This window comes from Ailuropoda melanoleuca, chromosome 3 (genome assembly GCF_002007445.2).
Source record: "Ailuropoda melanoleuca isolate Jingjing chromosome 3, ASM200744v2, whole genome shotgun sequence".
NCBI lineage: Eukaryota > Metazoa > Chordata > Mammalia > Carnivora > Ursidae > Ailuropoda > Ailuropoda melanoleuca.
In genome coordinates, this window is record NC_048220.1 from 119,737,816 (window position 1) to 119,762,485 (window position 24,670).

Sequence of the window (24,670 nt, forward strand, 5' to 3'; positions counted from 1 at the left end):
CAAGCAGGTGGAGCGGCAGAGGTAGAGGGATAGAGAAGCAGACTCTGCACTGAGAAGGAAGTCTGCTGCAGGGCTGGATACCAGGACCCTGAGATCATGACCTGAGCTGAAGGCAGACACTTAAAAAGACTGAGTCATCTAGGCGCCCCTAGTTTGTTTAAATTTTGGTTTAAAATTTTGTATCTGTGTCCCTTTGGGCCATCATTATGTGATTTCTTTTTTTTTTTTTTTGATAATTTTATTTTGTTATATTAGTCACCATACAGTGCATCCCCAGTTTTTGATGCAATGTTCCATGATTCATTAGTTGCGTATAACACCCAGTGCACCATGCAATACGTGCCCTCCTTACTACCCATCACCAGCCTTTCTCATTCCCCCACAACCCTCCCCTCTGAAGCCCTCAGTTTGTTTGCCAGAGTCCACAGTCTCTCATGATTCATTCCCCCTTCTGTTGGCCCCCTCTTCATTCTTCCCTTCATTATGTAATTTTTTTTTTTCCTGGCAATGATGTCAGTGCAATACTTTCCTGGTAGAATAATTAGGTAGTGTTCCTCTTCCAATTTTCTTGAAGAGTTTAGTTAGGATTAGTATTTTTCTGGGGTGCCTGAATGGCTCAGCTGGTTGAGCGTCTGCCTTCAGCTCGGGTCATGATCCTAGGGTCCTGGGATCAAGCCCCGGATGGGGCTCCCTGCTCAATGGGGAGCCTGCTTCTCCCTCTCCCTCTATCCCTGCTTGTGCACATGCTCTTTCTCTCTTTCTCTGTCAAATAAATAGATAAAATCTTAAAAAAAAAGAATTAGTATATTTCTTCGTTAATTGTTTTAGCCACCCTGAGAGACAGGCTGTCTCTCCCCACCCCAAAGTTAGGTTTGGATGTTGAGACTTGGATGGCCTTATTACACACAAAGAGGTTATAAAATGGTTAATTAAGGGCACCAGCCTGGCTCATTCAAGTCCTTCACTCTCCATCTGAGCTTTGTGGGCTCCAGCCCCAATTTGGGTGAAAAGATTACTTCAAAATAAAATCTTTTAAAAAAACACAATGGCTTATTAATAACATAATCAGGCTTATTGAGGACAGTAAGGCAACGCCCAAGCTGGTCCAAACATACATTGAAAGAGCAGGAACAGGAGGATGTATTTGGGTTTTTATGGTGGTTGGTCTTGGGGCTGGGATGGGCTTTTCCCTTCATGTTTGACTGATGACCAGAACGTTCTGTGTTTCATATATTTCCGTTTGAGCTTGTGTAAATCAGTCGTTATGACATTTTATGACACCTGCTGCCTGAGGCTGGTGAGGGAGGTGAATGTTTCACTGAATGTCTTGCTCGAAAGACCAGCGTTGTGCACGTAGAGAAGTGAATCAGTGCCTTGGTCATGATCAGTAATGTCTGAAAATCTGTAGAGGATAAGGAGCCTTGCTCGAGGCTGTATATTGTGCCTTTGGTGTGTGGAGACACGTGTGTAACCTTCATTTGTAGTTTGGATATCTCTATGGCAAGAGATTCTGTGCTCTTTCCCCAAAGGGAACAACCTTTCCTCTTTATGGGTCTCTTTGGAATGTCTTTTTCTTCTTTAACTTTGGTAGTTTCTGTCTTTCTAAGAATCTGTCCGTATCTTCTGTTGCCTAATTTATTGCCATCTCAAGTTCATAGAATTCTCCTATAGTCCGCTTCATTTCTGTGTGGTCATTAGTAGCGTTCCTTCTTTCATTTCTGTTCCTAATCATTTGTATCTTTCTTGTTTGTGAATTTTCTTGATCTTTTCAAAGAACAGGCTCTGCTTTCATTGATTCCTATTGGTTTTCTATTTCCAATTTTATTAGTTTGCCCCCAACCTTAGTTTTGTTTTAGGTTTAGTACACTTTCTCCCCCAGTGTCTTCAGCTGGCAGAATAGGTTATTAATTTGATGACTTCCTTTTTAATGTAGGCATTGAAAGCTGTAAATTTCCTTTTAACTGCTGCTTTTGGTGCATCCCATAAGTTTAGTATATTGCATCCTTATTTTTGTCTCTATGTATTTTATGATTTCCCTTGTGATTTTTTTTTGATACCTGTGTTATTTAAAAGGGTATTGTTAAAATTTCCATAATTTGTGAGTTTTCCAGTTTTCCGTCTGTTGTTGATTTCTAACTTCATCGTGGTGTGGTCAGGTAGACTGTGATAAGTATGTTTTAACATCTATTGGGACTTATTTGTGGCTGAACAATGGACTCTGCTGGAAAATGTCCTATGTACCCTTGAGAAGAATGTGTATCCTGTTTTTCAGTAGAGTGGTCCATGTATGTCTGTTACACCTAGTGGATCAATGTGTGTAAGTCTTCTGTCTCCTTACTGATATTCTGGTTTTTCTATCCATTGCTGAGAGTGGGTGTTGAAATGTCCAGTGATTGTATAGAAGTGTCTGTTTCTCCCTCTATTGTGTCAGTTATTGCTTTAGCTATTTTGATGGCCTCTGATTAGGTGTGTATGTGTTTGTAATAGTTATATCTTCTTGCTGTGTTGAAACATATTAATATATAATGTCCTTCTTTGTCTTTTGCAATCTTATTTGATTTAGAGTCTATTGTGATTGTTATTTGCTCATCTGCTTTCTTTTGCTTATTCCTAACTTGGGATATCTTTTCCCATCATTTCCCTTTCTAAAGAAAATTGGATCCAAAGGGAGTCTCTTGTAGACAGTGTATGTAGTTGTGTGTGTGTTTGTGAGCTTCTTGTTTTTGTATTTATTTTTTAAATACATTTTCTTATTTTGGAATAATTGTAAATCTACAGAAAAGTTGCAAAGATATTATAGGAAGCTCCCATACACCCCACACCCTCTTTCCCCCATTATTAACCCATTTTATTTTTAATTTTTAAAGTATTACTTTTTATTGAAGTGTAGTTGATACACAGTGTTACATTAGTTTCAGCTGTCAGACATAATGATTTACCAACTGTACGTGTTATGAAGTGCTCACCACAAGTGCTCACCAAAAATGCTCACACTATTTGTCACCATACAAGGCTATTACAATTGGTTCGTGTATTTTTTAAAAAAGATTTTATTTATTTATTTGACAGAGACAGCCAGAGGGAGAGGGAACACAAGCAGGGGGAGTGGGAGAGGAAGAAGCAGACTCCTAGTGGAGGAGCCTGATGTGGGGCTCGATCCCAGAACGCTGGGATCACGTCCTGAGCCGAAGGCAGATGCTTAATGACTGCGCCACCCAGGCACCCCTGGTTCCTATATTTTTATCTGTTGTGCCAATGTCTGTCTTTTCACTGGAGAGTTTAATCCATGTACATTGAATGTAATTACTGATAAGGAGAAACTTAAATCTGTCGTTTTGCAATTTTTTTTTTATATTCCTTATAGCTTTTTTGGCCCTTACTTTCTGTATTACTGTTTCTTTTGTGCTTAGTTGATTCTTTGTCATGAAATGTTTAAGTTCTTTTGTCATTTCCTTTTGTGTATATTCTATACCTATTTTTTATGTGTGTTACCTTGGGGATTTAATTTAACATAAATATATGTTACTCATATTTTAATTTTTACCAGTTTAACTTTAATAACATTCAAAAATTCTCTCCTTATAATGCTTAGCTCATCCACCCCCTTGAATTGTTGACAACACAAAATTACATTTTTGTACCTTGTGTGCCCCCAATCATAAATTATCATTAATTTAAATGTGTTAGTACATTAAACTACAGAGAAAACTTGATTGGAGTTATAAACAAAGTTTAAGTAAGACTTGTTTTTAAACTAATGCTTGGTTTAAAAAAATGTACTAGTTTCATAAATCATGTAGAAACCACAAGTGCAATTAGAAAGCATTGCTATGATACTAACTTTATAATTTCCTATGCATTTACCTCTATTAAAATCTTTATTTTTCCATACACCTTTGAGTTACTATCTGGTATCCTTTTATTTTTTTCTGGAGGGCTCCTTTGAACATTTCTGTCAGTATAGATCTAGTGGTAATGACCTACCTTAGCTTTTGTTTATCTGGGAATATCTGAATTTCACCCTCACTTTTGAAATACGGTATTGTCAGACACAGAATTTTTTGTTGCTCATTTTTTTTCTTTTAACGTTTTGACTATATTAGCCCACTGCCTTATGGCCTCCAAAATTTCTGCTTAGAAATATATTGATCATCTCATTGACAATCACTTGTATATGATAAGTCTCTTTTCTCTTGCTGCTTTTAGTATTCTCTCTTTATCTTTCTAAAGTTTGATTATGATGTGTGTATTTGAGTTCATTTTCCTTAGAGTTTGTTGAGCTTCTTGGATGTTTATATTCATATCTTTCATCCAGTTTGGAAGGTTTTCGGCCATTATTATGTAAAATATTCTCTCTATCCTTTTATTTCTCTCTTTGCCTTCTGAGCATCCACAATGCATATTTTGTTCCCTTAGGCTGTGTCCTCTTTTCTTCAATGTTTTAACTTTCTGTTCTTCACACTTCATAATTTCCATGGTCTTATCTCCAGGTTCACTGATTATTTCTTCTGCTTGTTCAAATCTGCCTTTGAATCCCTCTAGTGAAATTTTCATTTCATTTATTGCATTTTTCAGTTCTAAATTTTATTTTTGGTTCCTTTTAGATTTTCTGTGCCTTTATTGACATTTCAATTTTGCATACACTTTTCCTTGACCTTCTTTACATCTTCCTTTGGTTCTCTGAGAACCAAAGGAATTTACGGCAGTTATTACGGTAGTTATTTTAAAATCATAGTCCGACATATCTGCCATCAGGTCTTTCTCAGGGACAGTTTGTTGATTTATTATTTTCCTCTGAATAGGGTCAGTTTCCTGTTGTTTGGTGTGTCTTGAGTTTTTTATTGATCACTGACCAGTTGAATTTAACAATGTGTTAAATCTGGATATGAGACTTCCCTTCTTCAGGGTTTGCAGATTTTTTTTTATTAATTTGGTTTATTGTTTTATTTTGTGATTGTTTTAGGGTGCCTTTGGGTGAGTATCAATATGAGGTGTAAATTTTGGTTTTCTTAGGTCTTTCCTTAGCCTTTTCCTGGACATGGACACTTTCTAATTTTCATCATATATGTAGTTTTTGTCTGATGTCCTAGACCTTAAAGTTTGTCTCCATAAGAGGAAAAACAGAAAAATCAGTGAGAAAAAAAGAACATCAGTCTTTTAAGACCCTTAAAAGTCCATTCAGCCAGAATGGAAGGTGCTTGAGAAAAAAAGAGCATGTTGCAAAACATTGCTGCCTACTCTGTTTGCACCTCTGTGATCAGAAGCAGCAATCCACAGTCACAGCACAGATACCTGAGATCTGGAGAAGGTCCTTCTTACCCACTCTGGCTCCTGAAACCTATGTGCAAGCTGCTTTATGAACACATGTTCAGCTGCCTGCCATGAGATGTATGTGGGGGATGGGTAACTGGTGCTGTGATCAGAGCTAAAATAACTGAAATTAACTAAAATTATCTGCACTTTACAGTTAAAGCCTTCCCTGGAAGTTGACTGCAAGGTTCCAGAATAGATATTTTAGACAAATTCTGCCAGTCAATTGTTATCTTGGTGGGGAGACAGATTCCTGGTGCTTTGCCATCTTCCCAGAATCTTCACTACTACCTTTTGACTTATCTTTTGCCATATCTATCTATCTATCTATCTATCTATCTATCTATCTATCTATCTATCATCTATCTATCTAATCTATCTATCTATCTATCATCTATCTATCATCTATCTATCATCTATCTATCTATATCTATATATATATCTATATATATATAGATATTTCTATATCTATATCTATCTATATATATATAATTGAATATGTGTGTGTATATATAAAAGAAAACTTTCACCAGTTTCTGTTTGAATGTGTGTCCCGGAAAGCTCCTTATACACTCCTGGTGGAAGTGGACCCACAATAGTTGTTTCTTGTTGGTGTCAGGGATGGAAAGGCCTTCCACTGACAAGCAGTTGTTCTCAGGGATTCAGCTGAGGTGCCATGGGTTGCTTTGTGTGGGGCAGCAGCACATCCCTCCTGCGAGCTCCTGTGTGAATGTTTGTGTCCTGCATGCGTGCGCTGGACGAATCTCTGTGAAAGGAGGTTGTCTTCCATGCAGTGTCACACATGTGCATCTGGAGAAAGTTGAAGGTGGTTAAGATCTTGCCAGCAAAGCTTGTGAGCAGGGCTGTTGAGGTAGTCCATGAGAAGCCAGTTACAAGTGATTTGTGTCCTGCCAAGATGAAGGTGAAGAGACACTGCAGCTGAGAGCTTGTGGAAATAGGAAGTGAACAGAACATATTACCAAATCTATGCTTGCAAAGTGTCTATTAGTACTTAGATATAGTCAGCAACTTCAATAACATTGGAAATTAGGGGTCTTAATAGGATGTGTCATGGCACAATAAGGTTATATTAATCCGCTGCAAGGCAGCGTTACTTATTTCCTGGTTTAAGAATAGTCTAACCTGGGCCATTAAATGGAAAACCAGTGGAGATAATCACTCCTTTGCTTAATAGATCTTTTATAATGGGATTTAATCCTTACAGGCATTGTTTATGGGTTGTATTAACATTTTTAATATGTTGGGCAGATCCAAAGGGTCCCTTTTTGTCAAGCTGACCGTAAATGCCCCAACTTTAATTTTATTTTAATTTTTGACTTCTTACCTATCAAGAGCAATTATAGCCACTAGGAAATAATGTAAAAAAATGGCTGTTATGACAATGGGTTATTTAATCCCGGTAGCTAAGACAGGGCATGCAAATTTGTCATCTATCTTTTTTGACTCCTAAGAGTACCGAAAATTTCCGGATATATTTAGTGGGTTCTTCTCATATATCTGTTATTGTTGCCCCAGTATTAAACCATTAAAGTTTGTTGGTGGCTCAACTCATCTGATGCTAAAAGTATTTATAAGCTCTGATTTAGAGGCACAAAATCCTATCTGTGTCTTTCTTCCGTTACAGACTTTTTAAAAAGTAATGTTACATTCCACATTTATAAAAACAGAACTATTTTATAATTTCTTTCCTGACTCTCCCACCCTGCCTTGACCTTCTCTTTCCTCTTTCTTTGGGTTGTTATTAGATGTATTTTGGGGATGATGTCCATTCTAGCCTGCTCATATTTGTAAGTTTCTTCTTCAGAATATCCCAATTAGTGTCATCAAGGCTAGGGGCCTCACTGGTTGTAATTTTGAGAGACATGAAATTAACCTGAGTTGATTGAACTCCTTGAATTAACTGCATGGGCATGTCATCAGTGTTTTACCATATTATAATGTTAGTCACGGTTTTCTTTTAGCTGCGGAGTTATAATCAGCAGCAGTAGCAAAGGCATTTTCTAAGGTTGTAGTGCGCCTTCTAATTTTATGGGTGTGAATCTCATCATATGACATAGTGACCACCCTTCTTCAACCATTCTGTGGGCTTGTAAACTGGAATCAGTCTTACCCAGAGCATGTTTATAATGGGGGCAGTCCTTGAAATACACAATTATTGGTCACAGGGTTCTCCTTAGCCTTGTATCAATCACGGCTCATGCTGGGATTCAGAAGCACAATCCAAGCTGACACAGAAAACAGGTTTGTGTGAGACACATGACCCAGGGCCACTGAAAACCTGAACCCATACTTTGTCTCTAAATGCCAATTACGGAAGCTTCTGAATAAGGTGGAGGTGAGGATTCCCTTACTTGGGTTCTGGCTTTCTTGGCTTGAATCTCTTGCTCACAGAAGGGAGGGCATGTTGAGGCTTTCTTCTCTGTTTGCCAAGATATGTCACAGAAGGTTAAGGGGGAGATGGAGCTTGAAAGCTGTCATCATTCCAACTTCAAAAATGGTGTCAGACTCTTTTTTACACATGAGTTACGGGGGAAATGCTAGGATGTGAAGTAGGGCTGCAGAGGACTACTTTTTAAAATTAAGGTGTTGGTAGTTTTTTGGCTGATAGAAAAACCTGTGCATGTATCACTTTTAATTTTAATAAAAATGATTTCTTTTTCTAAATGGGAAATGACTGGGGAGCTGGGGTAAAATAAGATATGTAATTAGTTACAAAGTATACCATTCACTGTATGTGCACTCTTGACAAATTATCTGGTACTCCTTCCTCACCTAAAAATGGTGAATAATTACACCTTTAAGTGTAAAATTTAAATAGAAACTGCCAGTACTTTAAAGTGAATAAAAGTGACTGTATCATTATGTGGTTCTCAATAAAGTTTAGCAGGTTGCATGACTGAAGAAATGAGAAAGCAGAAAAACCAAACCAAACCCAAGGTCAAAAAGCAAACATTTGAATATATGTACAAACCTCGGAATAAAGAAACCATGATATCATCATGTTAATGTTAATTTAGGTTGTATGGTGTAATTAAACATTTCCTTATTGGTGTTTTACCTTTTTATTGTATTTTTTTTAGAAAAGAATGAAATTTCATACAAAGTTATCAGTTGGCTTCCGCCTGAAGATCATAGAAAAGATTTTAATAACACTTTTGATTTCTTTGTGACAGAAGCTTTGCATGGCAGGTAATTTCTTTTATTCTCTGAATGAAAGACTTGTCATTTTAGTGATAGGAGGTTGCATGCATGGATACTTGCTGTGAGTTTAAGAGAGATGGATGGATAGGTGGGTGAATGGATGGATGGATGGAGTGGGTGAGTTCTGCACTACCAATCATCCAGTCTGTGTATACTGTGGCTCTTCCATTGAAAGCATGAATGTTTTTTATGGTTTTTTTTTTATTATGGTATGTTAGTCACCATACAGTATGTAATTAGTTTTTGATGTAGTGCTCCATGGTTCATTGTTTGCATATAACACCCAGTGTTCCATGCAGTACGTGCCCTCCTTAATACCCATCACCGGGCTAGCCTATCCCCCCACCCCTCTCCCCTCTAAAACCCTCAGTTTGTTTCCCAGAGTCCATAGTGAAAGCATGAATGTATTTTGTATTGTGAGGGGGGCTGTTCCTCTGGATCTTCCTTGCAACATTTCATCTACAGTATTTGCATATATATTCTCCATAACAGAGAAGTTGGGATAGACAACTTAATTTCTCATTGTCGGTAGGCAATGAGAAACATCAGGTTATACTTATTTTTCCTACCTTTTCCTCACATAAATTCAAGAATAGAAAGATTCTTATGAATATTTTTATGTAATACCTTGAACCACTGCCTTTTAAACTCATTTAAAAAAAATATCTTGGTGATATACAATCAGCGAGTAACCTGAGGGATTTTGTCATTATCTGAGATGTACAGAAAGTTCTTCATCTTTGACATTAGAGGGTAAAGACACAAATTTATCACTTGCTTTGTTAATACACAGGCCTAATGTCCATCCCACTTCTTTCCTTAGAAATTCTATTTGCAGGGCATCTGGTTGGCTCAGTTGGTTAAATGTCTGACTTTGGCTCAGGTCATGATCTCAGAGTCCTGGGATTGAGCTGACTGCTCCTGCTCAGGGGGAAGTCTGCTTGTATCTCTGCCTCTTCCTTCACTTGTGCTCTCTATCTCTCAAATAAGTATATAAAATCTTTAAAAAATGAAGAAATTCTATTTGCTACTAGGTGGTCCTAAAATCTGGCTTTTTCTGTAAAGCCCATTTCCTTAGTCAAACTAGAAGACCAAATTCTCTCATCCGTAAGAGATCTAATCTAAAGTACTCATTTGAAACTTTGTCTATTTTATCTTATGTTGTTATTCATGTATTTTTGAATTATATGTCTCATCTCTTCTCCCTCAGCTTTATTATGTCAAAGACTGTTTTTTTTTTTTGTTTGTTTGTTCAGTTTTTGTTTTTAAGTAGGCTCCTTGCCCAGCATGGATTCCAATAAAGGGCTAGAACTCAACCCTGAGATCAAGATCTGAGCCTAGATCTGGGTCGGATGCTTAACCAACTGAGCCACCCAGGTGCCCCTCAAAGACTGGTTTCACATGCATGTTAAATATGGTGCAATATACTGAGCACAGTGCTTTCCTGTATTTTTCAGTTTATCACCTTCATTTCAATATGATTCATGCTCTACTTTAGAAGAAATTGTACTTCATGTCCTGAATTTGTCAATCCTATTTAGCAATCATTCTTTATGAAAATCTTTTAAAATATAACAGAGGATAATTTCATCTGCTAATCATCTGTTGTCACTTTTGGTTGATTCTATAGCATGTGTAGGCGTCTTCATATTGCTAATGAGCTCTCACCTGTGGGTCTTCTTTCAGTGGGCTGACATGTTAGAATGTTGTACAGGTTATAGGTTTGCCAGGCTGTGGATTCTCTCAGTCCTTCATTCAAGTAGGAAGCCCATGGGTCTCCAAAGCACCTGACCTATAACCTCTGGTCAGGAATATTCTCATCTGTTGCTCACGTGCTGTATGAAAAGGATCATTTTCTTTGCAGGAACTGATGGGAAAACATTGAGAGAATAGTTCCTGGAATAGTGCCATTGGCAAGAGTCTTAATAGATACTGATAAACTTTTAGCATGAACTTTTGTGAATGAACTCCAGCTGGCATGAAGTGGAAGGGTAGTAGTTAACTTCAAATAGGATTTTATTTTATTTTATTTTTTTGTTTAAATCTTAATCTTTTCAGGTAGGAAGATGTAAATCTCATGTTCAGCTTAGAAGCTGGAATCTAATATTACCATCAGGAAGTTCCTGTGTGAGGCTATCTGTCAAATTCAGGATATACTTAATTTCAAATAAAAGGGCTACATCATGAATAATTGATACCATGAAGTTAATTCCACAGTTTGGTCAGGAAACAGCACAGTCGCTCAGAAAGGGTCAGTATACAAATGAAGGTTAAACAGAACATCACAGAATGTATCAACTAGACATGGAACTCTGAGATCTACTAGTGTCAGAGAACACTTTCAATGCAGGAGTACCTAAATTAGCTTTGCTAGTGGGTGCATATGGATTGGTCAGAGAAAGGGGAGGGGAGGAGGTGAGAATATTTTAGGAAGCAGAAACATCCAGAGCAGAGTGACTAGAGCAGAGTGTTCGTTGAACACTGGTAACATAGGTGGGCTGCTGCCAGATATGGTCTTACTTACCAGGGTTTTTTTCTTTGAGCCAAAGATTCTCCTAAGTATTGTGACATTAACACCTTCAATGAATATTTGTCATTACTTTTGTTTTAAACAGAGGAACATTCGACCACTTTGTAAAGTTAATGGGACAACTGGGGATTCGATGCAGTGACTTGCTAAGGAGAGGAGATATCATGGACTTCTTAAAAAATGAGAACTTTGACCTAGTATTTGTTGAAGCATTTGACTTCTGTTCTTTCCTGGTTGCTGAGAAGCTTGGGAAGCAGTTTGTGTCAATTCTTCCCACCCAGTTTGGCAGTGTGGACCATGGGCTACCAATCCCCGTGTCTTATATTCCAGTATTCCGTTCCTGGCTAACCAACCACATGGACTTCTGGGGCAGAGTGAAGAATTTTCTGATGTTCTTTGATTTCTCCATGAAGCAATGGCGAATCCAGTCTACGTTTGACAACACCATCAAGGAACATTTCCCAGAAGGTTCTAGGCCGGTTTTGTCTCATCTTCTAAAGAAAGCAGAGCTGTGGTTTATTAACTCTGACTTTGCCCTCGAGTTTGCTCGGCCCCTGCTTCCCAACACTGTGTATGTTGGAGGCTTACTGGCCAGACCTGTTAAACCAGTACCACAAGTAAGTAAAACTTTTGGGGCACCTGGGTGGCACAGCGGTTAAGCGTCTGCCTTCGGCTCAGGGCGTGATCCCGGCGTTATGGGATCGAGCCCCACATCGGGCTCCTCCGCTGTGAGCCTGCTTCTTCCTCTCCCACTCCCCCTGCTTGTGTTCCCTCTCTCTCTGGCTGTCTCTATCTCTGTCAAATAAATAAATAAAATCTTTAAAAAAAAAAAAAAACAAAAACAAGTAAGTAAAACTTTAGGTCTCAATATGGACTTCATGCAGAGCTCTTCAGTGCAGAATTGGTAGTGTGGTGAGACAGGCAAAACAATGAGGGTATACATTTTTATTTTTTAATTTAATTTAATTCATTTTTAATTTTCTAGTCTATTGTATTCTATTCTATTTTATTTTATTTTATTTTTTAAGATTTTTTAATTTATTTATTCGACAGAGATAGAGACAGCCAGCGAGAGAGGGAACACAAGCAGGGGGAGTGGGAGAGGAAGAAGCAGGCTCATAGAGGAAGAGCCTGATGTGGGGCTCGATCCCATAACGCCGGGATCACGCCCTGAGCCGAAGGCAGACGCTTAACCGCTGTGCCACCCAGGCGCCCCTATTGTATTCTATTTTAAATTTTATTTTATGTGGTAAAAAGCACTTAATATTAGACTTAGCTCTTTATCAAATTTTTGATAGTACAATATATAATTGTTGACTTAGGTACCATGTTGTATCCTAGATCTCTAGATCTTACTCATCTCATTTACCTGTAACTCTTCCTCCATGGAATAATAGCTACCCTTTTCCCTCATTGCTCCCCCTCCCCCAACCTTGGAAACCAACTTACACTTTTGATTCTATTAATTTGACTATTTTAGATGCTTCAGGTAAGTTAATTTATGCAGTATTTGCCTTTCTGGCTTATGTCACCTAGCATTATGACCTCAAGGTTCATCCATGTTTTCCCATATTGCAAAATTTCATTCTTTTTATATATGTAATTGTGTGTGTGTATGTGTATATATATATATATATATATATATATATACATATATATATATAATATACAATTTAACCATTCATCTTTTGAATGGATATTTTGGTTATTACCATATCTTGGGTTTGTGAATAGTTCCTCAATAAATATGGGAATGCAGATATCTCTTTGAGATCCTGTTTTCCATTTTCTTAGGTACAGAAAGAGAAATCAGATTGCTCCATCATATGGTGGTTCTATTTTTAATTTGGGGGGGAATTTCCATACTGTTTTCCTTAGTGCTTTCACCATTTTTCATTCCCAACAATAGTAGGTAAGAGTTATTCTTTCTCCATATCAACAGTTGTCTTCTGTTTTTTAATAATAACCATAATAATAGGTATGAATTGACATCTCATTGTGGAATTGATTTGCATTTCCCTGATGACTAGTGTTGCTGAACATTTTTTCATATATCTGTTTGCCATTTGCATGTTGTCTTTGGATGAATGTCTATTCCAGTCCTTAGCCTATTTTTAATGGGGTTATAAGATTTCTTTCTTTCTTTCTTTCTTTCTTTCTTTCTTTCCTTTCTTTCTTTCTTTCTTTCTTTCTTTCTTTCTTTCTTTCTTTCTTTCTTTCTTTTTCTTCTTCTTCTAGTTCTTCTTCTTCTTTTTTGCTATTGAGGTGTTGGTTTTTCCTATACATTTTGGAGATTAATCTCTTATCAGGAATACAGTTTGCAGATATTTTCCATTCTGTAGGTTGTCTGTTACTCTGTTGATCATTTCTTTTCCTGTGCAGAAGCTTTTCAGAAGCTTTTTGGTTTAATGTAGTACCAACTGGTTTCGTTGTTATTGTTGTTTCAGTGTTGGTTAGTTTTGAGTCTGATATTTCATTTTCTTGTGCATTGTGCAATATCACTGAAATCATTGCCAAGACCAATATCATGAAATTTTCTCCCAGTATTTTCTTCAAAGAGCTCTGCAGTTTCAGGTGTTTATCGATTTTGAGTTGAGTTGTTGTATGGTGTAAACTGAGGATCGAATTTTATACTTGTTCATATGGATATCCACATGCTGGGGGTAGGGATTCTGGTGAGAGGGTGTTTTCATAACTATTTGCTGGCCTTGATGAGACTGGTTACATATTTGCCTGCAGTGCAGTCCATCTTTAGTTCGTCTTTCTTTCTTTCTTTCTTTCTTTCTTTCTTTCTTTCATTCTGATGTCATACTCTGCTCTTTTAAATTTTAAGTAATAGATTTACATTAATCTTACAGTTATCAAAAGACAGCAAAGCTGATTTTAAGTGGTCTCCTGGGATGGTAGGTCTTATGGTGTAGTGTTGGATTGAGTCAAATAGAGCCAGATTGAATAATAGAGTAAAGGCTTTGAGCTAGGGACAACCAAACAATGCAGAAGAAGAAGAAATTAATGTTTTTGAAGAATTGACAAAAGTGTATCAACACTCATTTTTAGGGGATTAAATCAGAAACTTCTTAAGATTCATCTAGGGGTGGCTCTATACTAATTAATACCACACAATATAAACTTAAATCATAACTTTTGCAGGAGATGAAGGATATTTTATAAATGGCTTAATATAACAAAATCAATTAATGTATACAACACATTATTAGAATGAAGGGGAGGAAAAAACACTTCATGTCAGGAGATGCAGAAAAGTTATTTGACAAAACTAACACACTTTCTTGATAAAAACACTCACAAAACTAGGAGTGTAAATGTACTTCTTGAACATGATAAAGAGTATATGCAACATTCCCAGCTAAGATCGTACTTGCTATGATAGGCAGCAATTGTGCTGCTTAAGATCAGTAGTCTAAGATGCCCACTTACATCACTGCTATTCAAATATGCCCTTGACAGAGCAAGTAGGCAAGAAAAAGAAAGAGAAGGCATCCAAATTCGAATGGACCATGTAGAAATAGTTTGATTTTCATATGCCATAATTCTCTATGTAGAAAATACCAAAAAATTCATACACCAAAAAGAAACTATTAGTTTTAATAAACAAATCTAGCAAAGTTGTGGGGAAAATATCAATATGCAAATATGATTTGTGTTACCATACAGCAAGTATGAACAATCTGTAAATGAAGTTAAGAAAAATATTTGCAACAGGATCAAATTAAACTGAGGAGTTGAAAGACATGTACACTGGACACTACAAATTTGCTGAAAGAAATTCAGGAAGACCTAAATAAATAGAAAGACATCTCCAGACCATGGATTGTGATGCTTAATCTTGTTAAGAGAGCTATACTACTCAAAGTGATCTATAGATTTGATCTAATCCTATCAACAGTGCAATGACCTCTTCCTTTTATAGAAATGAAAAAGCCAATTTTCAAATTCATATGGAAATGTAAGAGACCCTGAATAACCAAAACAATATGAAAAAGAACACAATTGTATGACTCATACATTTGTGATTAATTCATTTTTGACAGGGGTGTCAAAACCATTCAAGGAAGGAAAGAATAGTCTCTTCAGCAAATGGTGCTGAGCTCACTGAATTTTCATCTGAAAGAAAATGTGTTTTGAGCCCTTCTCATACCACATACCAAAATTAACTCAAAATAGATAAATGGCATAATGAAAGAGCTAAAAGCCGTAAAATATTTAGAAGAAAAAAAAGGGATAAATCTTCATGGACTTATTTGGCAATGAATTTGTAGATATGACATTGAGAAAATAAGTAACAAAAAATAGATAAATTGGGCTTCATCAGGATTAAGAACTTCTCCATATCTAAGGATGTTATATAGAAAATGAGAGGACAACCTATCAGATACAAGGCAAGTATGTCCTCTCACTGCCACCTTTTAGCCTCATACTGGTTGTCCTAACAAAAGTAATGAGACAAAAAAAAAAAACAAAACCCAGAATAAAAGGCATATAGATTAGGAAGGAAGAAAGCAATAAAACTGTTGTGTTTGCAGATGACATGATGGTCCATCTTGAAAATCTGAAAAAGCCAAAAAATAAAAAATAAAAATTCGTGGAATAGAAACAATCATAGCAATCTCACAGGATACAAGTTTAATGTATAAAATCAATACTTTTCTTATATATTAGCAATGCATGGGGGAATGTGAAATTAAAAACATTATGCCATTTACATTAGTACCACCAAAAATGTGATCTTAGGAATAAATCCAAAAATATGTAAAGATTTATATGAGGAAAACTACAAAACTCTAATGAAGGAAATCAAAGAACTAAGTGGAGAGAAAGTCCATGTTCATGGATAGGAAGACTCAATATTGTCAAGAGTTTGTTCTCTCCAAAATGATCTATACATTCAATGCAAGCACAATCAAAATCTCAGCAAATTATTTTGTAAATGTTAATGAACTGATTCTAAAATTTGCATGGGGAGGCAAAAATTCCAAAGAGCAAAAATCCAACACAATATTGAAAATGAAGAACAAAGTTGGAGGACTGACATTTTCAACTTCATGACTTACTATAAAGCTACCGTAATCAAGACAGTATGATATTGATGAAAGATTAGATGAATCGTAAATGTAACACAATAGAACCCCAAAAGAGATGCACACAGATTTAGTGAACTGATGTTTCACATAGAAGTGAAGACAGAGAAAACATAGACTTTCAAAAAAGTGGTGCTGGAAAAATGGATATGTGCACACACACAGAATAAATTAGACTGTACACCCTGCAAGAAAATTAGCTCAAAATGGACCACAGGCTTAATATAAAATGCAAAAATATAAAAATTTACAATATGATATCGGAGAAAATCTAGATGATCTATGGTTTGATGAAAACTTTTTAAATGTGAAACCTAAGTCATGTTCTTTGAAAGAAGGAATTGAAAGTGCGCTAAATTGAAAATTTCTGTTGCGGAGACACCTGGGTGGCTCAGTCAGTTAAGCGTCTTCCTTAGGCTCAGGTCATGAACGTAGGATCCTGGAATGAAGCCCTGCATCGGGTTCCCTGCTAACTGGAGCATGCTTCTCCCTCTGTCCCTCCCCCTTGCTCGTGTTCTCTCTCTCTCTCTCTCTCTCTCTGTCTTTCATATGTGCCTGCTTGCACTCTCTCTCTTCTCTTAAATAAATAGATAAAAATCTTAAAAAAAAATTCTGTTCTGGGCAGGCACTGTCAAGACAATAAAAAGAGGAGCCACAGAACAAGAGCAAATATTTGGAACAGACCTATCTGTTCAAGACTGTTATTCAAAATATGCAATGCTTTATACACACAAATATATACAGTATACAGAGAACTCTTAAAATTTAACAAGAAAACCAATAATTTAAAAATGGAGCAAAAACCTTCTGAGATCCCTCAACAAAGAAGACAGACAGATGGCTAATAAGTATATGAAGGAGACACACCATAGAGACATTTCCCCAGCATCTGCCTCAGCCTCCAGAAGGCATGCTGCCTCCTAATGGGCCAGGACAGCAACTGGCACTCTCCCAGGCACTAGCTCCTCTGGTCTGGCATTGGAACGCTCCTAAATGACCATATCTCCCCACACCTAGAATGAGAGATGAGGATGACCCTGGTACTGAGGCCATGTTTTCAGTGAAGAAAGATTCCCACCACCTCAACTTTGCTCTTCTATAAAACATTGTTATACGTGCAAGTCCTGGATCTAGATGTTGGTGCTACAGTATGCTTTGAGTGCCTCAAGGACAGTGTGGGTTATTGTGGGAGTGGCTGGACACCTACAGCTGTCTTCACATTCATTTGTGATTATTGAAAGTGTTTATATGGTAGGATGTGTCCTGAGGTCTCAGAAGAATGAGTTCAAGGCCACCAGACACATGGATATGAGCACAATGCAGAGGGCACTCAGCTGTCCAGTGGCCAAGAGAACCATTTCAAGACAGCAAGCTGTAGGCAACCATTTCAAGAGGGTGTATTCAGTAAAAAGCTGACTTTCATTTCAGGGCTGTCTAGGCTTTCATGAACAACTGTGTTCACCTCCTTTCCTATCTTACCTCTTTCCAGGAATTTGAGAATTTCATTGCCAAGTTTGGAGACTCTGGTTTTGTCCTTGTGGCCCTGGGCTCCATGGTGAGCATCTGCCAGTCCCAAGAAGCTGTCAGAGAGATGAACAGTGCCTTTGCTCATCTGTCTCAAGGGGTGATATGGAAGTGTAATCCTTCTCATTGGCCCAAAGATGTCAAATTGGCAGCAAATGTGAAAATTGTGGACTGGCTTCCTCAGAATGACCTCTTGGGTAAGGACTGTACAGACCTATTTCTCTCTTTCCATTTATGTATCTTTAGGTTTCCACTGGGCAATCCCACTAGCATGAGAAAGGGCAGCTGGTAGCTAAAGATAATCTTTACAGGACAGTAATGGAGCAGCCAGCTGGAGTTCTTGGGAAATCAGGCTGTGCTTCCTAAATGGCTAAAACTGCCATGTTTTCTTCTTTCTTTCTATTGCAGTCCTGATACCTGCCACCAGAAGTGATATTGTCATCAGGCTGTTTTGACCTTACCATATTTGGCACTCAACAAGGTTACCCAAACTTAGTCAGTTTATGGATTCTGAGATCACATACCATGGGACATGTTGCCACTGTTTTCCCTTAACACTTGAGAATCTATTAGGCCCCATGCCACTGTAGAAACTTGCTCACACATATTGGGTCACTCTTCTTTGCCCCAAAAGGTGTACTCCTACTTTCACAAAGTTTTGCTGACCATGTCTGAAGGGCGTGCTAAAATATCTGAGAGTCAAGCTGAGTAACCTCTCAGCCTTAGCTGGTTAATATGTCCATCAAATTGTCTGGTAACAGAGAGCTCCTCGCACCCCTTTGTCCTTGTGCCACTTTTTGGAGCCCCTCAGTGCCACAACCACTGACTATATCAAACATTCTTCCTCAAGATTATGGCTCACAAAGATATTGGGAGCTTAAGATAGAGGGTTCTGCACATTTATTTACAAGGCATGGTATAGGGAAAATGATTCTGACTTTCAAAGAAACACAGATAGATTCTGATGCACATCCCTACTGAGAGGCAGTTTTGAGATGAACTCTTCATTATTAGCACTTGTTCTAGTTTTCTCTAAATTAGAGTGGGATGAGCACACAGGAACTGGAAATACTGAGATGGGTGGTCCATCATTGCCTACTTTAGAGGATTTCTTGTGAAATTGAGGAGAAACCACATACAGTGTAAGTTTGATGGATGCCACGTGAGATGTGATGTCAGTGAAAGTGTTAGCCTTCAGATTAGAGGGAAGTGAATGGGCAGTGAAAGGGAGAGCATGAGACTCGGAGAGCAAGAAATAGAGACAGAGAGAGAGAGAGAGAGACAGAGATAGTTAATCAGATAAACAGAGAGTGGCACTGGGAGAAAGTAATAGTGAGATAACAGACATAAGAGAAGCAAAGGGAGAGACAGAGTGGAAAGATAAGGATGGATGGAGGGATAGATGGATGGATGGATGGATGGATGGATGGATGAAAATGCTGTGCTTAGTACTGTTCTCAGTAGCTGCCCCAGGGTTCTGAGTCTTAGATGGATTGATTTAGAGGAATCTCTGTATGGAGATAAGACAAGAATTTTGTATCTTGTGGAATATGCACCCTTGAGTGTGTCAAGCTAATTCAGTAAATCCATTTTCTCCAACATAATTTGAGATCCCTTTGTATTTTTTTCTGCCCTTGATACTTTCAAAGATGTTCTGAAAATGTTCACCCTGAAATATTCTGCTCTGTTCCTGATTTGCAACAGCTCACCCACAGATTCGTCTTTTTGTCACCCATGGTGGATTGAATAGCATAATGGAAGCCATCCAACATGGTGTACCCATGGTAGGGATTCCTGTCCTTGGAGAACAGGCTGAAAACTTGATCCGAGTAGAAGCCAAAAAGTTTGGTGTCTCTATCCAGTTAAAGCAGGTTAAGGCAGAGACATTGGCTCTGAAGATGAAGGAAGTCATAGAAGACAAGAGGTATGGAGCTTTCTGGGCTTGTGGTAACTTAGGCTGAATGAAGACATCCAACACAAAAGGCACTGCGTGGCACATTTTTTGCAATAAAAGCTGAAACTTCCAGGACACGGAATAATGTGTGTGCGCTGCTTATAGATGACCTGTTTGCTCTGAGAACGAGACTAGGCAATTCAGATTGCATGTTGAGAACAATTTCTACTCTAAGGCTGGTGAGGACTCTGACCTACTTACAAAGGGTCTATGAGAGGTCTTATATTTTGGGGCTACTGATAGTAAAATCACACTGAGCAGGAGATCACCTTCCTGTCCTCCAATATGCCACAGTGTTTCCTGCTTCAGACCGTTTGTCAGTGCTGCTCCCTAGGATATCCTTCCCTTCTCTCTGCAGACCTAGTTCCCTCATGACAGTTGGACTCATCTCCAACGTCCTCTCCTCAGAGAGGCAGGAGGTCTTTGTGTGACAGTCTTAAATGTACTCCTTTCTCCCACCCCCATTCAATCGTTATTCATTTTTTCTTAACTCTTCTCAGGAATAGTAACAACCCTGTTTCCTTCTGTTTTAATTTATTGTGTGTCCCTTACACTAGAAAGTAGAGAGTTAGCTCCCCTGGATGGCCAAGTGTATCTCTTGATTTTCCTTGTGTTCCCAGGGCCTAGCACAGGGCCTGTCAGAAAGTAAGATGTGATGAATTTCTGTTAAGTGAGTCAGTAAAAGGCCCCATGTTCTCTTATGTAAATTGCCATCCAGCACAATGATGTGAAAATCACGATGAACTGAATATCTTATTAGGGTCTCAAGGACATTTACTCTGAATCAGGTGTATGTTACATCACATATACTCCTATACACATTTTCCTTTTTTGTACCAAAAGTGTCCTTGGGTAGAGACTTGTCCTTATAGCTTAATCACCTTTTTATAATTTAACACTCTTAGCCCTAAGCGTGGATCTCTGCATGGACAGACCAGTTAGAACTTTTCAATGGGACCCAGCTAGACTGTGATAAGACCAGGCTAACCACTTTTCTTGAAACTGAGTCTTCTGTGCATATGGATGAAAATGTGTGCGTGTGTGTGATGCAAGGTCTCTAAGACTCCTAAGACCACATGAGTAACACCCACCTTTGTCACTGCCAACAGGTACAAGTCAGCAGCTGTGGCCGCCAGCATCATCAGGCGCTCCCACCCCCTGACTCCTGCCCAGAGGCTGGTGGGCTGGATCGACCACATCCTCCAGACAGGGGGTGCGGCACACCTCAAGCCCCGTGCCCTGCAGCAGCCATGGCATGAGCAGTACCTGCTGGACGTCGTCTTGTTCCTGCTGGTGGTCACCCTGGGCACCCTGTGGCTCTGTGGGAAGCTGCTGGGCATGGTGGCCAGATGGGTGTGTGGGTCCAGGAAGCTGAAGAAGGCCTGATGGAGGTGCACCCATGAGGGATATTCAGGGAGCCACTGGATGTAGAAGGCTTTCCCCAGCACAGGACACCCCTGGTGTCTTCCCCATATTGGCACTTGAGGATGGTGCAGAAATATCTCCTCACTGTTTCTGCCTCTGTTTGGAAATTCTTATGAAGTAATCTTGGGATTATTTTTTCAAATTGTGGTAAAATATATATTTTATAGAACTTACTATTTAGCCATTAATTGTACAGTCAGTGGCATTGAACACACTGACATTATCATGGAAACATCATCACCACCCATTCCAGAACAGTTTTCGTCTTCCCAAACTCAAACTCCATGCTGATCAAATAGTAATTCCTCATTTGCCTGCCCCCACCACCAGCCGCACACCCTGGCAACTCCTGTTCTACTTTCTGTGTCTATGTTTGATCTTGGTTTCTTGACTTGCCTCTCTTCAGTGGTCTCCTCCCTCAGACCCAAACCTTCAGCAGACAGCCCCACCATCCTCTCTACTCCGTGTCTAGACATAGGGCCATGCCTACTTCATCCTTGGTGTCTGACACCTCTCAGTTTCTCTTCCCTTTCTCCATCCTCACATTTCATGATATGATATAAGATCCTGGCCAGTAATTCCATGTTGGGTTTTCCTTTTGCATCTCCTTTTCACCTCACCTCCAAGCTCAGGAAGTCTGGTCTCCACCCTATAGCTATGCAGGGATGACCTTCCCAGGACTCCACCTGTGGTCTCTGTGCTGAGTGTCCTTCTGTGAGGAACATCTCCTTTGCTGGTCAGACGTGGAGGCTGCTTTGAGTCACAGCTACTGCTGTGGTTTTCACTTCTCACAGTTCTCTTCTCAAGATTGCCCCTCTTAAAATATAGTTATGAAGACCTCACTTGAAGATCCTGGACCTCCCTATGAATCCCTGGAACCTCAGGTCCCATGATAACAGCAGTTCCCAGGACTTTATTGATTTAGGAAACATCTGTCTGCTCCCCAAATATGGCATAGAATATCCCTCTACGTGTAGGAATTGCATTCAGTTCCTCACAAAATACACCCAAATATGTGTGTCTTAACCACCAGGGTTTTTATATGTTTAGTGTTTGATTCTCTGAAAAGGGCTGGTGTGGGGGCTCCATGTGATTGTTTGTAGCTCCCCCCTCTTTTTTTTTTTTTGACTTTTCTATCTCCTTTACTAGACACCAGGCTCCCTCTCCAGTAGGTTCCTTGTCTAATATATTTTACCTTCCTATGATTGTGCCATCATATTTGCTTTTGTGTTTTCATGTGAAATTCAATGTATCCTTAAACATTTCAAATGTACAGTATCTTGTATATGAAACACAGTGAAGAGAACAGTAGATATATGGGATGGCCCCAGACACCACAGGTTTTGATTGCCTGATTCAAAGTTGTGACCACATGTTGAAATAATTCAAATGGATGATGAAGCAGCCACTTCAAATACTTCCTGCCAAAGTGAAAAGAGGTCCACCCTTGACAACGTTAGGATAGGATTTTCTGGGTAGAATACAGAGCTGGTGCCAGGTGTCTACTGAATTCTCTTGCTGCACAATGTCACCTACAGCCACAAGCATGCCCCATGAGGACACGTGTGTGTGTGTGTGTGTGTGTGTGTGTAATTCAAGGTCTTATTTCTGCAATTCTTATGAAATCTCTGAAATTGGTCTCTGGTAATTGTTCCTGAAAGGCAGACCTGAAGCTTTCTCTGTGTTGTTGTTAGAATGAATAACCAAGATTTTTTCCCCTCATGAGGCTGCCAGCTGATGACTCCTGTTCCCACTCCCATCATGTCATCCTCCCTGGATACTTATAACTCAGGGAGGCCAACTTTGTGCCTACTGCTTCCTAAGTTCCACTTCCATCCAGGGAATCTGATCAAAGGCAGCCAGTGAGCTGAGTTGATGTCTCTAGTCTTATTCCATCGAAACCTTCTTCACTGGGCAGACTGTCAGCATGGCCTTGGTGGTGTGGACATCTGATCTCATCATTCCCTGGTTCAGATCCTTTGTTGGCCCTCATTGCATGGAATACAAGCCTCTGCAGTTAGTTTCTGCTGCCACTCCAAGTGTATCTTGAAAACTCTGAAATACATCCACACAGACATGTTCAGTTGATTTATGAAGAAGGTGCAAACACAAGTCAATGGGAAAAAAAAATCTCTTCAGCAGATTATACTGGAACAACTGATATCTGAATGGCCTTTGATTTTTACTTAATGACATATACAAAAGGACATTGACTGTCAGTGCATACCATACACAAAAATGAACTCAAAGTGTATCATTGACCTAAATGTAAACACTGAAGCTATGGACTTTCTAGAAGTCAGTGTAGCACAGATTTATTATTCAGATCACACAAGCTCAAATAAAAAAGAAAGACATTTGATAAACTGAATTTTGTCAAAATGAAAAACTTCCACTCTTAAGACAAATATAACCCATCAACCAGGAGAAAATATTGCCAGCACATTTCTCAAAGAACTTGTATCTAGAATATCTAAACAAATCTTACAACCAATACAAAAATGAACAAAAAGGTTTGAGCAGACACTTCTCAAAAGAAGATATGCAAAGGGCCAATAATCACATGAAGAATTACTGGACACATCTGTCATTAGAGAAGTGCAAAATAAAACCACGGTATCATAATGCACCTACTAGAACGATTAAAATTAAAAAGTCTGATCATATGAATAGTTAGCAAGAAGATGGAACTGCTGGAGCTCATACCCATTCCATTGCTGAGGGGAGCAGGAAATGGTGCAGCCACAGAGCGAAATCACTCCACAGCTTCTCAGTTCAGCACACACTTGCCACATGACCCAGCTATTCTACTTCGAGGTGTTTACTCAAGTTAATGAGAGCCTATGTCCACTTGGAAATCTGTACACAAGTGTTCATAACAGCTTTATGTATAATGACCCCAGACTAAGAAAAAACTACATGCCCATCAATACGTGAATTGAAGAACATTTGTATTATATCCATTTAATGGATGCAGCTTGTTGTATACGAATTATACTTTAAAATTGATTTGAAAATCTCTATGTGTGAGATGTGTTTTTCAGTGTCATTCTGTTGAGTCCCTTAAAATGTAGTATTCATGAATTATTGTTGCATTTGAATATAATTAGAAATGCAAACATTTTAATAATTTCTAAAGTAGTGCAGCTAACACAGTTTTGAAGAGAGAAAAGATACATGTGCATAAGAATTGGAACCACTTCTTGAAGAATCAGAGGGCTAATGGTAAACAGAGTAAGGGTTCATGTTCGACTTAATGCAAATTCATTCTGTGAGTGGGACCTGGAGTCATTCCATAATTATAACCTAAAATAACATATTTGAGAAATGATAAACACAGGCAAAATATTTAATTTGTTGGTCTTTAATGGGCATGAAACACGACACACGAAGTATCTACATATAAAATACACGTATTTGGAGGTACATTTTAAGACGCTGAAATGGACTTCAATCTGTCATTCACGTTTCCCTTCATTCCGTAATGATTCTTCTGCTTATCTGTTTCTACATTAGCGCCAACCGTGACCCCGTATTGGTTCCTACAGCAAATGCTCTATAGATGTCATTTCTCCCCACGTCAATCTTCTGTTGTTTGGTTTATCA

At 38.6% G+C, this 24,670-nt stretch overlaps 1 protein-coding gene across 1 annotated transcript in view; it reads left to right on the forward strand.

The window, feature by feature from the left end:
• The window catches only part of LOC100477369 (UDP-glucuronosyltransferase 3A2-like), a 31,001-nt gene extending 6,999 nt beyond the window's left edge, over positions 1–24,002 (forward strand). Inside the window, exons 3-7 of the mRNA XM_034657016.1 lie at positions 8,412–8,520; positions 11,148–11,679; positions 17,651–17,882; positions 19,390–19,609; positions 20,749–24,002. Coding sequence (XP_034512907.1) covers positions 8,412–8,520; positions 11,148–11,679; positions 17,651–17,882; positions 19,390–19,609; positions 20,749–21,025 — 1,370 coding nt within the window. The 3' untranslated portion in view covers positions 21,026–24,002. The remainder of the gene's footprint in view (positions 1–8,411; positions 8,521–11,147; positions 11,680–17,650; positions 17,883–19,389; positions 19,610–20,748) is intronic.
• Positions 24,003–24,670: the final 668 nt, after the last annotated feature.